Source organism: Balaenoptera acutorostrata, chromosome 20 (genome assembly GCF_949987535.1).
Source record: "Balaenoptera acutorostrata chromosome 20, mBalAcu1.1, whole genome shotgun sequence".
In the NCBI taxonomy this organism is placed as follows: Eukaryota; Metazoa; Chordata; class Mammalia; order Artiodactyla; family Balaenopteridae; genus Balaenoptera; species Balaenoptera acutorostrata.
Genome location: NC_080083.1, coordinates 48,978,428 through 48,991,644, shown reverse-complemented (window position 1 = coordinate 48,991,644; position 13,217 = coordinate 48,978,428). Strand labels below are relative to the sequence as shown.

The window sequence follows — 13,217 nt, the reverse complement described above, 5'->3', positions numbered from 1 at the left end:
AGCCATTGTCTCTGGTGCCCGCTCTCTGATTCTGCAGTGCTCCCCCTCCCTGTAGTTGCTATATACCTTTGGCTCCCACATCTCTGGCACTGGAGTCCTTACTTTGCCAAAGAAAGTAAATAAATGAGAAGAAAAGAGCAACAAAAATAATTTTATTTGTGTGACTCAGGAAAGTCCTAAGAGATCAGTGGAAGAGGTGATTATAAAGCAACCTTCTTCCCTACCCTAATTCTTTCTATATCCCCAGTCCCAGCATTGTGCCTGGCATGCAGCAGGGGCTCAGTGAGTATCTGAATAAATCAATGATGAAATAGTGTATTAGTTATTTACTGCTAGTTAATAAACTACCACACAAAAAAAGGAAGTTTCTTACAAAATAGAATATGAGGCTTGTATGCTGTATTATGTTTTACTTTCAAACTAGCCAGCCTATCTTATCAACAACCCTTGAAAGAGAAAGGAAGTCCTGAAGAGTCAGGTCTATCACAGTAAAAGCAAAAGGCAGTCTGCTCAATCACTGACCCTGTGGAGGAACAGCTCCTAGAATTCTCCTCCTCTATAACTGATAGCCAAGAGCCTGCCCTTCTAGTGCTTGCTATGAAGAAAGCAACTCTTCCATTCTTAAGCACCCACTAGTGATCATCTGGAGGGTCAGACCCAGACCCTGGGCTCTGTTCAAGCCTCTACCTACCACCGTGATAAGATTCAAGGGAAACAGGAATCCATGGTAATAAGGATTCTATTTTTTCTTCTACTGGGACTTTCATATATCAGGTTAGCTTCATAAGTCTGCAAAGGACCATCTGATAGATAGTAATGTCAATCCAATAAAGGTAGAAAACCGTAACCCTTTCAGTTCCATGACAATCTGCATACTTCTGGTTAGAAGCTTTCACTAGCGCTCATACCCACAATGCCCGAACATAACAGAAGTGATGTAGTCACTACCACTTTACACCCGTACCTTGTTTTACAATGTACAAAATCTTTTATACTCTGTGATCTTACAACAACTTTCAGAGGTAGACACTATGCCTGTATTTTCAGATGGAAAAACTGAGGTTTAAAAAGGTTATCAGACTTACACATGGTAAAATTACTGTGACCGGGACAGACGATCTGGCTTTGCTTCCTGGCTCTACTTAATATCTTTGCATAAGCACTTTGTAAACTTTAAAGTATTATACACATGCTTATAGTTTAGCTTATAGTTGTTGTTATTGCTGTTAACTGTTGTTGTTGGAAGCACTCTCTAAACTGTAAAATCCCATGTTAATGGATTATTAACAACTCAATGACTTCTGGGCCAGTGCTCCTTTCACTACACTAAGCTGTCGCCCTCACAGAGAAATAGCACCTGTTGATAAAGGACTATTAGTTGATGACTGCTAAAGGGTCTGCCCTTCATGGCCTATAAAACCATCCACAGGCCCCAGCTGAGGATGTGCTACACATATCTAAGAACATGCAGCCAGCTCTAACCGGCTGCAGGCCTCCAGGGACCTAACGTCCAGGTGGGAGAATACAGAGAGTGCAGATCCTAACTCTTAGCAAACAGCTGAATAACCAAGCGCCTCATACCCCTGTACTTCCGCAGCTGCTCAGAATGCTTAGTGTTTCTCAAATGTATTCTCTTTTTCAATTAATTGCCTAGCTTGTTTACTCAGGGAAGAGGATAGCTGAAGTCTTGCCAAGCAGAGGTATTAAATTACGATTTCCCGTTCTTCCAGGCCTCAGCCCCCACACGATTCTGTCAGGGAACCCCCAGCTCCTGTGGCATTCCTTGCTGTGCCAAGCTTGAGCCCCATGAGGCTATGCCAATCTCAGCGCTGCCATTCTCACTCTGAAGCGCTGCTTGCCTCTGCCAACATCATTCCATCCCTGAACAAACCACCTTTCCTGGTGGCCAAAACACTTGGGTACTTTCAACTGGGACTCTGCAATTTGAATCTTTAGCCCAATTTGACATTTCTTAGACCAATTTGGCATCTCTTAGCCATTTACATTAGGTTTTTATCTTTCAGTCCTCTCTCCTCCTAAGCATGGACCTTCTGACAGAAGAATTGCTACTGGAGGAAACCGTTTAATCCTATCCTAGGCCCAAGCAAACAAAAACAAGAATTTTTCAAAAGGGAATTCACTGTGTAAACTGTAAAGTCCTACGTTAACAGATTATTAACATCTCAAGACTCAGGCTGGGCTCTTTTCATTACATTGAGCTGTAAACACTTCTCCCCCCAAATGTTCCCACCATCCCCATCTCACCCCATCCTTCCTTGGAAATGCAATCACTGAGACTCTCTCTCTCCTTCTGCTTTCACGATTTTGCTGAAGACTATTCCTCCTGGTCAGAAGCTGAACATCTGCTATACTTCCCAGGAGAGACCATTCTACAACCTTGACTTTATTAAGAGGAGAAGCTATTTTGACATTTTCATTGCCCTTTTACCCAATATTAGCATAAAACTTTGAGCTTCAATTTCTAAACAGCCATGCTAGTTCCAAGCTTCATATTCCCCCCAGATCCCCATGCCCCCTGGAATAGACTCTTAGCTGGGATTCCCACTGATGAGCTTATCACAATGCACAGAAACTCATGACCTGTGTGGTGGAACGAATGTACCAAGGAGATGTACACATCTCCAAGCATGTACTTAATTTCTTGCCCAACAAATCAACAGTCTCTTATACAGTATATAAAGTTGTGCTATCCAAGACAATAGCCATTAGCCATATGTAGCTATTTAAATTAATTAAAATTAAATAAAATTTTAAATTCAGTTCCTCAACTACACTGGGCAGTACAAATATAGAACATTTCTATCATCACAGAAGTTTACTGGACAGCACTGACCGAGGTTGCTTATGAATAATACTGTTGTGAGAAATGGTGACAGCACACAGGTAATGAGTAACCAGTGCTCCCTGCAAATCCACTAAAACAATTTGTCCAGGAAATGAATTCCACACTCTTCCAGCACTAGTAGATTTAAAAGCACATTTTAGCTTTAATGGGTAATTTTGTTCCTTACCAAAAATTTCTTTTTCTCACTGGCCCCTGCACATGAGCTTGTTGTTACTGTGGGGCTGTTCAGAAGGGCTGAGCTGCTGCTGTTGTGTTTTTTCTTTAAAAACAAAAAAACTGAGGTTAATAATTTGTATCCTTCATGCAACAGATAATGTTTGACGATATTCAAGTAAACTGTGGGTCCAAAGAGCTAGTACCGCTTGTTAAGATTATTTCCTCTATACTAGTCAATCCTTTTCACAGGCTTCTACCTTCATAACCACTGCCTTCACCCCAATAACACAGCAGCAGGCATGGTAAAAGATCAGGATTTTTCTTATAATAGCTTTTAGGCCTAAACAGGATTCCTAAAAGGTAATCTCCCTTCAAGGAATGATCAGAGACCACTCCACCCCTCCTCTTCTCAGCAGAGTCCCTTTGGGCCTTCCAACTCAAGAAAGTTTCCCCTTTTCACCTACTAACTGACATCCACGCTAATAGTCCCATTTGGAGAAAGATCAGCTGACTGGAGCAGCGTTAACAAGCACACTCCACATAGGAAGACAGGAAGGAAAGTGAGGTCATTAGGCTCAAGCCTGGGGGAGGGGATTCACTTCTGGTAAAATGCTCCTTCCAAAAGCAGCTTTGAATAGAAGTGAGTTACAGCAAGTGAGAACCCACACAATTAGAATAATGTATGAAAACAGTACAAGAATGGGCCCTATTCTGTTGTTCCCTTAGTTCTGTAAGGTAAACACAAAAAATAAAAGCAGCTTTCTAAACTATTCCTTATGTTATAACTGAAACAAAAGGACTTGGGGTCCCTAGTTTTCCTAAAGGCAGGAAATACTCTGGGAGGCTATATCTAGCCAACCTCAGACAGAAAAAGTTCTAGCCCCTTATACTTTCTCCAGGAACCAAGAGTACTTCTGAAGAATTCGTAGACAAGGTGCAAATGAGGAGAGAGAAGGTTAGCTGATAACGAAGAGAACCACAAGGAAGGATATCATCAAACACACCAAACTCAGCCATCTGATACCCACTAGGAAGGAAAGCTCCCCGTCACTCACTCCTCTCTGTGGGCCAAACGGCCTAGGCAACAGGGAGGTCAGTGACACTGGAAGCGAGAAGAAGGTTCTCAACAGCGCACAAGTTTAAATGTTAACAAAATAGAAGCTGTTTTCCTAAAGAAGCACACAACTCTCAATAAAACAGGCACTCTCAACTACCTGAGTTAATGGGGGGAAACAACTGTAAACAACAATAACAAAATCACTCATTGTTACTTTCAGTATATGTTATTTTATTAAATAAATTTCCCTTCCTAATTACATTTTAAATAAACCAATACTAAAATTAATTAATTTTTCCTGAGTATATACTGTAAGATAGCTAAAAAGTTTCTGAGTTAGGGATCGTGAATCTGGATAAAATATTTGCCAAATGATCAGTAAAGGAAAAAGTATATGAATACTGTCCCCATAATTAGCGAAGAAATTATTCTTACTCTCCACAGATGAAACACTATTTACAAGGTGAGATGCACAAGGCATTGGGACTCCAGATCACGACCCACACCTGGTTAGCACATATCACTTACCATTTAACAGACTGTTAAGGGAAGGGACCAACAGCATTCAAGCCTGTATCAGAGTATCACTGGCTTCTCACATATTTCCCACCTGAAAACCCCTCCCCAACAAATTTAGTTAACAGCCATGGCTGCACACACCTGCCTATTTGGGTGACCCGTTTCTTTGTTCTTCATGGTCTCATATCCAGGCACCCGGGGACGTCGGCTCATCTGGAGGGCCACCAGATCCTTCATGATTGAGTTCAATGCCTCCTGTTCGTCTGCAAAGAAAGAGAGCACATGGGCTAAGGTACTTTAATACAGACCAAAGAAGTACTTTCACAAATTATATCACTAATACTCAGGGAGTTCTGCCCAGGTGAAATGAGAGACCCTGTAACTATAATCACATGAATTTGCTGTCTGTGAAAAGTAGATAACTGAGGTCAGACTATGGCGATTTGAATTTTAATGGATTCTTAACAGCTCTCCAATCAGATTTCTGGCAGCAATACCTACCAATTCACTGGGGGCAAGGGAGGTGTTCAAAAAGACCAATTCTTCCAGTGCCAGAGAAACTCAACCAGGAAAAATAGATGAAAAGTTGGAGTGAAGAACAACACAGCACAGTGTAGCAGGGTACTGAGTGAAAAGATGAATTCATGGGAGAGCTGATTATGGGACAGAGTCAGTCAGACTTATTCCTAAACTATCGTACACAGGAGAGCATACTTAAAAGGTACCAAACAAGGACCTCAGGTCGCTGCTTTGAACAAAAGTTGCTTTACAAGCCTAGCCTCTGAATGCCCCCTCCCAACTCTTTACAAATTTATAGGCCTTCTGCTTCCCACAGGGAAGTCAAAAGGCAGTTCTATTGTTTTTCTTCCCTAACTGACCAAGCAATGCATTGTCTCTGCCTTACTGGTATTACTTTTAATCCCCCTTTCTTGACATAGCATAGAGCACTAGAGTTCTCATGCATTGAAAGACAACTGGCCAAAACCCAGAACCTAAACCAGCCCAATTCCATGTTTTGCAAAATCCTCCTAGGTCCTTCAAGAGATCCTTGTCTATTCAAATAGCACTGGGGAGTTGGAAATAAATCTGCTGATCTGCAAAGAAACATGAGGAATGAGCTGTTACACTTGCTTTAGTGACAAATGAGTCACTTAGGGACTTGCGGCACACCTTAAAAGAAGTACAAGACTCCACCCACAGAGTTTGCCTATCTTCTGCGCTTTATCACTGTCCCTTGAAAATATTCTAACACCCTGTGGAAAGGAAAGAGCAGCATGGAGTATAGGAAGTAAAGCGGCGTTATTTGCCTCTCCCCTTTTCCTAGACCAAATCTGCTCGGGTGCCCTACATGCCCTCTGAGGAGGTGCAGGAAAGGAAGGAGAAGGGTGCCCCTGAAGAGATTTTTGTCTGCTCAGAAAAGTAAAATTAGATTTAAGACTTGCAGGAAAAACACCAGTAAAGTAGCTTCCCAACTAATTCCATTCAAAATACATACAAAAGTATGAGGGTGATATCGTTGTAGTATGAAAAGAATGAGGTAAATGAGATAACGAATGAGGAAGTGGTTGTCTACAGAAAGACATCTGTCAAAATTAAAACACATACATCCCATCAATTATTTTATACTTTCTCACAATATACCTATAGGCTCCTTAAAGGGAACTTGCTTGGTTTTTGTTTTGTTTTTTAACCTCCCAACCAAGATTTTAAAACTAGAGCATAACATCTAAGCTAGGATGACTAGCTTATATATATGTATAACACATATATATAGGCTTATATACTAAATTGGCTTATATATCATTAAATATTACATATATATAAATTTATTGGGCCAACTGTAACAGTAAATTGGGGTCATCACGATTATGACTAGGTGGGTGTTTTCTGAGGAGCATTCAGTGATAGTCCTAACAGCAGAATGCATGTAGTTTTCAGTATCAAGGTAATCAGCCTTAGAATTGAGAATTTCAGTTGTCTCAACTCAGATATTGAAACAAGATGGATGTGAATATACACACACAGACACACACACATGCTTTTCAAGTCAAATCCATGACAAGTATGACTAAAGAAATTGTTTCTAATTCTGTATACGATGATGCTATTATAAGAGCTGGTTTATCAGGTTGACAAATTCTGTTTCCAGGAAGCTAACCAATGCCTGGCATTACTTAATGGATAAAAACTTGTTTGGTAGTTCCAGTGCTGAGTACACACTAGAGGAATGGTTTGGTTCTATCTCTTGAAATCTGGGACAACTGACACAAGTGAAACAAAGTAATAGAATCTGATTTTGTGTCAAAGTTGCATATACTTCTAGAGGCAAATGGGTTCTTTTTTTTTTTTAAATAAATTTATTTATTTTATTTATTTATTTTTGGCTGCGTTGGGTCTTCGTTGCTGTGCGCGGGCTTTCTCTAGTTGCGGCGAGCGGGGTCTACTCTTCGTTGTGGTGTGCGGGCTTCTCATTGCAGTGGCTTCTCTTGTTGCGGAGCACGGGCTCTAGGCGCGCGGGCTCAGGAGTTGTGGCGCACGGGTTTAGCGTGTGGGATCTTCCCAGAACAGGGCTCAAACCCGTGTCCCCTGCATTGGCAGGCAGATTCCTAACCACTGTACCACCAGGGAAGCCCTGGTTCTTAAACTGATACTTCAAACTGAGAACATGGATAAAGACAGGAAGCAAATCGAGTGGTTCTTTTAGGCATTTCTTCCTGGATTGGGATTTTAACTGAATTATCTGTGCTACCGTACGCATTCCTTAAAAAATAAAAACAAACAAACAAACCTTTTAAAAACAAATAGCAGCTTTCTTAGAGTGCAGTAGTCAGTTATATGGACTTTGGAGTCAGAAAGACCTGGCTTTAAGAGGCCTTAAACAAATTACTTATTCTCCCTAAACCTCAATTTCCTCATCTGTAAAATGGAGATAATAAAAGTATCATTACACAGAGCTGCTGTGAAACTTAAGGGAAAAAACAAACAAATAAACAAAAAACCTTACAAATTATTCCTCATGGTACCTAACACTTAGTAATGCTGAAAAAAATGCTGGCTATTATTATTAGCAATGGAGAAAAGGTTAATGTTGAAAAAAATGCTGGCTATTATTGGCAATGGAGAAAAGGTTAATGGGAAAAGACTGGAGGCCACAATCTATCCTAATACTCAATTGTATTTCTGAATTTTTATTATTAATTATTAACAATAACCATTTACTGAATATCTATCATGTATTATACATTAGACAGTTTTGAAAGATACTTTAAGGTATTCAAACTCTAGGGGTAAAAAGACAAAACACGCAAATACAAGGTTACACAAATAAAGAGACTGAATTAGACAAGATACAAACCAGAATACATAAACACACGTGTAAAAAATTTTTTTTACAGTGTGAGTAGCAAGAGATTATATAGATGATTTTACAGAATAAAGAGTTTTCCAGAGAAGCAAGCTGTTCCATCTATGCAAGAGAGCTTTACAAATAAAGCAGAAGGACATGAAAGCAAGTGAACGGTGGAGGAAAAGAAAAGAAGGTCAGGGACTGATCCTCAGTGAACAGTAATGCTGTCAAGTAGAGTAGGAAGAAGGTGTGCTGGTACAGAAGCCTTTAAGAGGATTGGGAAAAAACAAGAGTGACACCACAGAAGCTCAGACCAAAGAATAGCAGGGGCAGGCAGAGGCCAGGCAGGTCCAATAGGGTAGCAGAGGCAGAAACAATTTTACAGGGAATAGAGAAGCTGGAGATTAAAAGAAAATTGGAAGTAGTGGAAATCAACAATTCATTTATGAACTTTACACGTGAACAAGTTGAGGCAGAGGTAATAGTATGCTATAACCTTGAAAAGATTTCCGAAGGATGGGGGTGGTCTGACACACTTAAAAGCTACCAGAAAGAAGCACAGAGAAAGAAGTTAACTCTAGAGATTAGGAGGTTAAGGATCTAGAGGTGAGGAATATTCATAGAAAAAGAAAAGAAGGGATCTATGAAACAAGGTTTACAGTTCAGGCTTAAAAAGTGGAAGCTCTTCAGCAGTCTCAAGCAGACAGCTATCCGTAATTATCCAGCGGCCTGTACTTTTCCTTCTCCCCATACCCTGACCTAAGGCATGGGGGCTGCCAGGCAACACACTCGTCTCTCATTAGTCCCAGCAGGAAGTCACTCTTCCAGACTGAGCTATTACTTCTATCTAAAAGCAGGGTCTGAAGGCACTCCCATTTACAAATTCCCTTGGCTAAAAACCCAGAAAAGTTTCCAGAAGCAACATGTCCTTCGATAAACATTGTTGTCCTGCATGATGCCAGACACTCACTCTTTTCCATATATACAACCCCCAAATTTAATCTTTGTTTTCATTTAACAAACTACTTCTTCACCTTGCTCTACCCAACTCTGCCAGATCATCTGATCACACTGCTCACTCAGGAGATCCTGTGCTGCAGAGTGTCTGTGAGTCAGATTTTACTCTCTTACTGTTCATGACATGTTACATACTCGCACTGCCTCCACCCTCTCCATACCTGGGCAAACATCATTTCATAGTAAGTATAAGCAAAAAGGTCTGATCCTCAATTTACAAGAAACATTTTTCCTTTTTCCTTCAAGGCCCTGGTTGAATCTTTGCTAGATCTCAAAGTCAAATTCTGGTGTTTATTTTTCTGTTTCTGGGATATAACTGCCCTTCAATATTAACTGATGACTTAAAATTTAAAAATACATATTATAAAGTAAGCTATTGCTTCCTCATAAAAATCAATATATCACCATCATATTTTATTTTAATGGTTAATGAAATTAACCTTAGAGGTCTGAGGACTATAGGATAACGTATGTCAATCCCAAAACTACAGAATTGATCTCTCCCTCCTATGTACCTTTACAGTTTTGACGAAGTACCTATAACACCTCATTGCACTTATTTGTTTACATGTTTTTGGTTCACCTCACCTAACTGTAACTTCTTAAACACAGGATAAACGTATGTACAGGGCCTAACACTATATCTGACACATAAGAGATGCTCAATAAATGGGCAAAGAAAAAATGGATAGCTTACATAGTCAGAACCAAGAAAACTGCTTCTTCCTCTATGTATTCCCCTAAGTAACGCTAAGTTGGACTGATACTTACTTTTTACAAATGCCTAAAATTCAGTTTTAGAAACCAACCATCATTTTGTAAAGTATCAGAAATCTAGTCGTGACATAGCCATATTGATTCGTTAAACTGTGATCCCAATTTCAATCAAAACAGTTGCTAACTATTTAGAGTATACACAGGTGGTCAGATTCTAGCCAAACTGAATTGAGATTGGTCTAATTGGGAGCTCCCAACAGCCTTGAAACCCTAGAGACACAAGGCATCTGTAAATCACAATGATTCTGACTTCAAACCAAGTTATCAAACCAGAACCACAACATCCTAAATCCTATACTCATTTCATGATCGTTTCCAGTAACATTTCCAAGTTGTTGCATATTTTTCAGTAATACTTCCCACTAAATTTTAGATTGCATTTATAGAGTCCAAATAAACACTAGTAAATTAATCTTAGGTGTTATTAACAGCATTTGCCACTGTAATTACTAAAACTAGGAGAGAATTTTGGTGTGACCAAGAAAAAATGACCAGTCAAGCCCAAATTTTTTTTTATAACCACATAGTATCAAAACCAAAAAAAAAAAAAAAAAAAGACTATTTCCTATTATTTACAAGGATAAGTGTAATTTCCACTAGAAATTTACTGGGGCTAACAGCCAATACAAAATCTGACCTGTTTTCATTACCAACCCAAGTTGTCAAACAAGCTTGAGTCTGGGGCTTAGAACAGCTCAGGAAAATATGACTATTAACCAAGGAACCTGCAGGGCAGGGACTCAAATTAGTTTCAGTCCTTTCCTCACTGGGCTGGAGTTTAACAAGCATAAAAAAATATTAATAAGTCTATGCTTCTCTCTTATTACCACTTGAATTTATTTAGGACTGCATGCAGCAACTAAAGCATACTAACCTGGGAATTTGATTTTTCATCATTTATATCACCAAAATGGAAACTAGTATTTAAGAGAGACTCTGTGTGTCTGTGTTTGTACATATATGCTTGCTGAGCCCTATACAAAGTAAACTAAAGGCCAGGTTCTAAGAGAATTCAGTATCAGCTCTAATTGCATGTCAAGGTCATCTACTAAAAGGAAACCGAGAATGGTATGAGGGGAGAGTGCTGAAGAAAGCCAGGCAGTGGTTCTTAAATCAGCTTGCCTAATATACTGCAACCACCAGGCTAGTTAATTCTCCCCTCACTGTCTCACTTTCTTCATGTAAAAACTGACATGGGGACAAATGAGAAGACACTGAGTTTTTGGTCCTTTTTCCTTTGGGGCTCTGGACCCTACCTATATAGTTCCTTTCCTCCTCATCATTGTCTCTCCGTATACTCACACACTTAAACTTTTTGAAAATATCTTGAAATGTGAAAACAGGCTGACATCTATTTTATTGTTAGGCATGAAACGTAGTCAACGCATCCGGACACTCTAACTGATTTAGCAGTTGAGAAAGCGGGGAGTAGGAGGTCTGCACACCCTCAAGTATTTCACACTCCCCTTTGGGACTTAAGACTGTCCCCGCAGGACAAAAAGGAAAGACTTAGAAAGATTATCGCAAGTGTAGGCTCACAAATCAATTCAAAGATTTAGTTCAATCATCAAATTCCAGAACACAAAATAAATGTGTGAAACCTGGGGAGGACAAGAAGAATTATGTGCCCCATTTAAAGTAAATGTTCAATGAGTATTTGGTGAATTATGTATTTAAATACCAGGCCTCACTGGGTTCCTTTTCTGCTTACTGTCACAGACGTTTCCCAGAAAAGCAAGCACTTCTGAAGTAAAGCATGGGAAGGAAACAGTAAGCCCAACAAATGAACAAACCCATCTCTTACTGTATGAGGGGCAGCATGGAACAGAACAAGGTAATTCATTCAAAGCCAGAGTGTAAAGATGGGCCGCAAAAGAATATCTGCCCCATGTGACACAGCAAACATTTAACCTCCTACAAAAACGACTTGACCTTGCTATAGGGCAAAGCAAACATTAATGTTCCCTCTTCACAGATGCAATCAATGGCTGTGCAAATGATCTTTTTACTGACGTTTACCCCTTGATTATTTATGACAATACCAAATACTCTGCAAAACTTGCCACTGCAAACACTATCAAAATAACTGATCCAACAAGAGAAGCAAAGTACATCTAAAATGTTATTTGCTACTTAATCTAGTCCAATAGTCATTTGGTAAATTACCAAAAAGGACCTGAAATATAATTCAGTTCAAATGCTACGTGTGGAAGACATTAAAAGCTTTTCTTAGATTACATCTTCACAACAGAAATTGCAAATATCGATTAAAAAGGAAATGATTTCATAGAGATTCTTTTCTGTAGTGAATGTTTCTCTCTTTCAAAAGTTACATAATTTCAGGGATACAGCTAGATTAAAATAATGGATGTAAAACACTGCAACAAGATTTTTCGAAAGGTAGGATGTGTATTATATCTGGCAGCCCGCGACCAATTCCTAACCTCCAGCAATCTGCGTGCAGCTCGCATTTCTCAACCGCGCGGTTGATAACAGTGATTGCCGTTTTAATCACCTCCCAACCTATCTCTCTGCACGCCCTCCCCCCTGCGCTGGGGCGCGCACAGGGCTCGAGAGCAAGCCCCGGGAACTCTCACAGGCCAGCCTGTGTGAGCAAAGGGAAGGAAATGACACAGGCAGGAAAAAAAAGCAAATCAAGGAAAAGACACAACAGCAGCTGGGCCTGCACCAGCCTCCAGCCCGGGCCCCACACTGCGCTCGCGCTCCCCCGCCCTCGGGCTCGCGGTCCGGCTCGCTCGGCCCGGAGCGGGCTGCCCCGCCGAGCAATGGCCCTCGACCCGCCGCCGCTTCCTTGGGATGCGCCGGCCGCGCGGCCCGGAAGGGGGCTGCCGAGTGGGCTCCGTCGGCCGGGGCCGCCCCAGCGGGCCGAGAAGCCAGAACCCCCGCCCGGGCCGCGGAGCCGCTAAGCCGCGAGCAGGGCGGGCGGGCGCCGGCGGTCCGCAGCCCCGGCCCGGCTGGCTGTCCATGCCTGTCAGGCGGCGGCCCAGGGTCCTCCTCCCCTCAGTCCGGGGCGGGGCAACGCGAAGCAGCGCGGGCACAGGCCGGGGCGGTGGCGACACTCACCCATGGTGGCGATGGCGGCGGCGGCGTCTTGGGCCCGAGTGTCACCTCCGCAGCCGGGGCTGCATGCCGGGGGCCCGGGCGGCGGGGACGGCAGCGGGCCTGGCTCCGCGCAGGGGGCGCGGGCTGCGCTCAGGGCCCCCGCCGCCTCCCCAGGCTCCGGCTCCGGCTCCGCCCGCAGCCGGGCGCTGTGGCATGGGCAGGGTGGCCCGCTACATCGCCGGCGCTCCTCGGCTCGGCCCAGCCCGGCCTCGGCGGCGCCGCTCGGCCCGCCCGACCGCCAGTCCCTCAGTCCCGCAGTCGCTCGGTCCGGCCGCCGTTCTCCACCTCAGGAACGCTCCGAAAAACAAACCGCTGGTCGCGCAGCTCGCCCCCTCGTCTGTCACTCACCCCAGCGC

General features: G+C 42.2%; 1 protein-coding gene across 3 annotated transcripts in view; it reads right to left on the bottom strand.

Annotated features, from left to right (window-relative positions):
* MAP3K3 (mitogen-activated protein kinase kinase kinase 3) overlaps nucleotides 1–13,217 on the bottom strand; it is a 60,725-nt gene extending 47,508 nt beyond the window's left edge. The window contains exons 1-3 of one of the 3 annotated variants that reach the window (XM_057536207.1): nucleotides 12,823–13,217; nucleotides 4,740–4,861; nucleotides 3,033–3,125 (exon numbers count right to left, since the gene is read on the bottom strand). In XM_057536207.1, coding sequence (XP_057392190.1) covers nucleotides 3,033–3,125; nucleotides 4,740–4,861; nucleotides 12,823–12,826 — 219 coding nt within the window. In that variant the 5' untranslated portion in view covers nucleotides 12,827–13,217. The remainder of the gene's footprint in view (nucleotides 1–3,032; nucleotides 3,126–4,739; nucleotides 4,862–12,822) is intronic. The other 2 variants (XM_057536205.1, XM_057536206.1) reach the window with 2 other exon arrangements.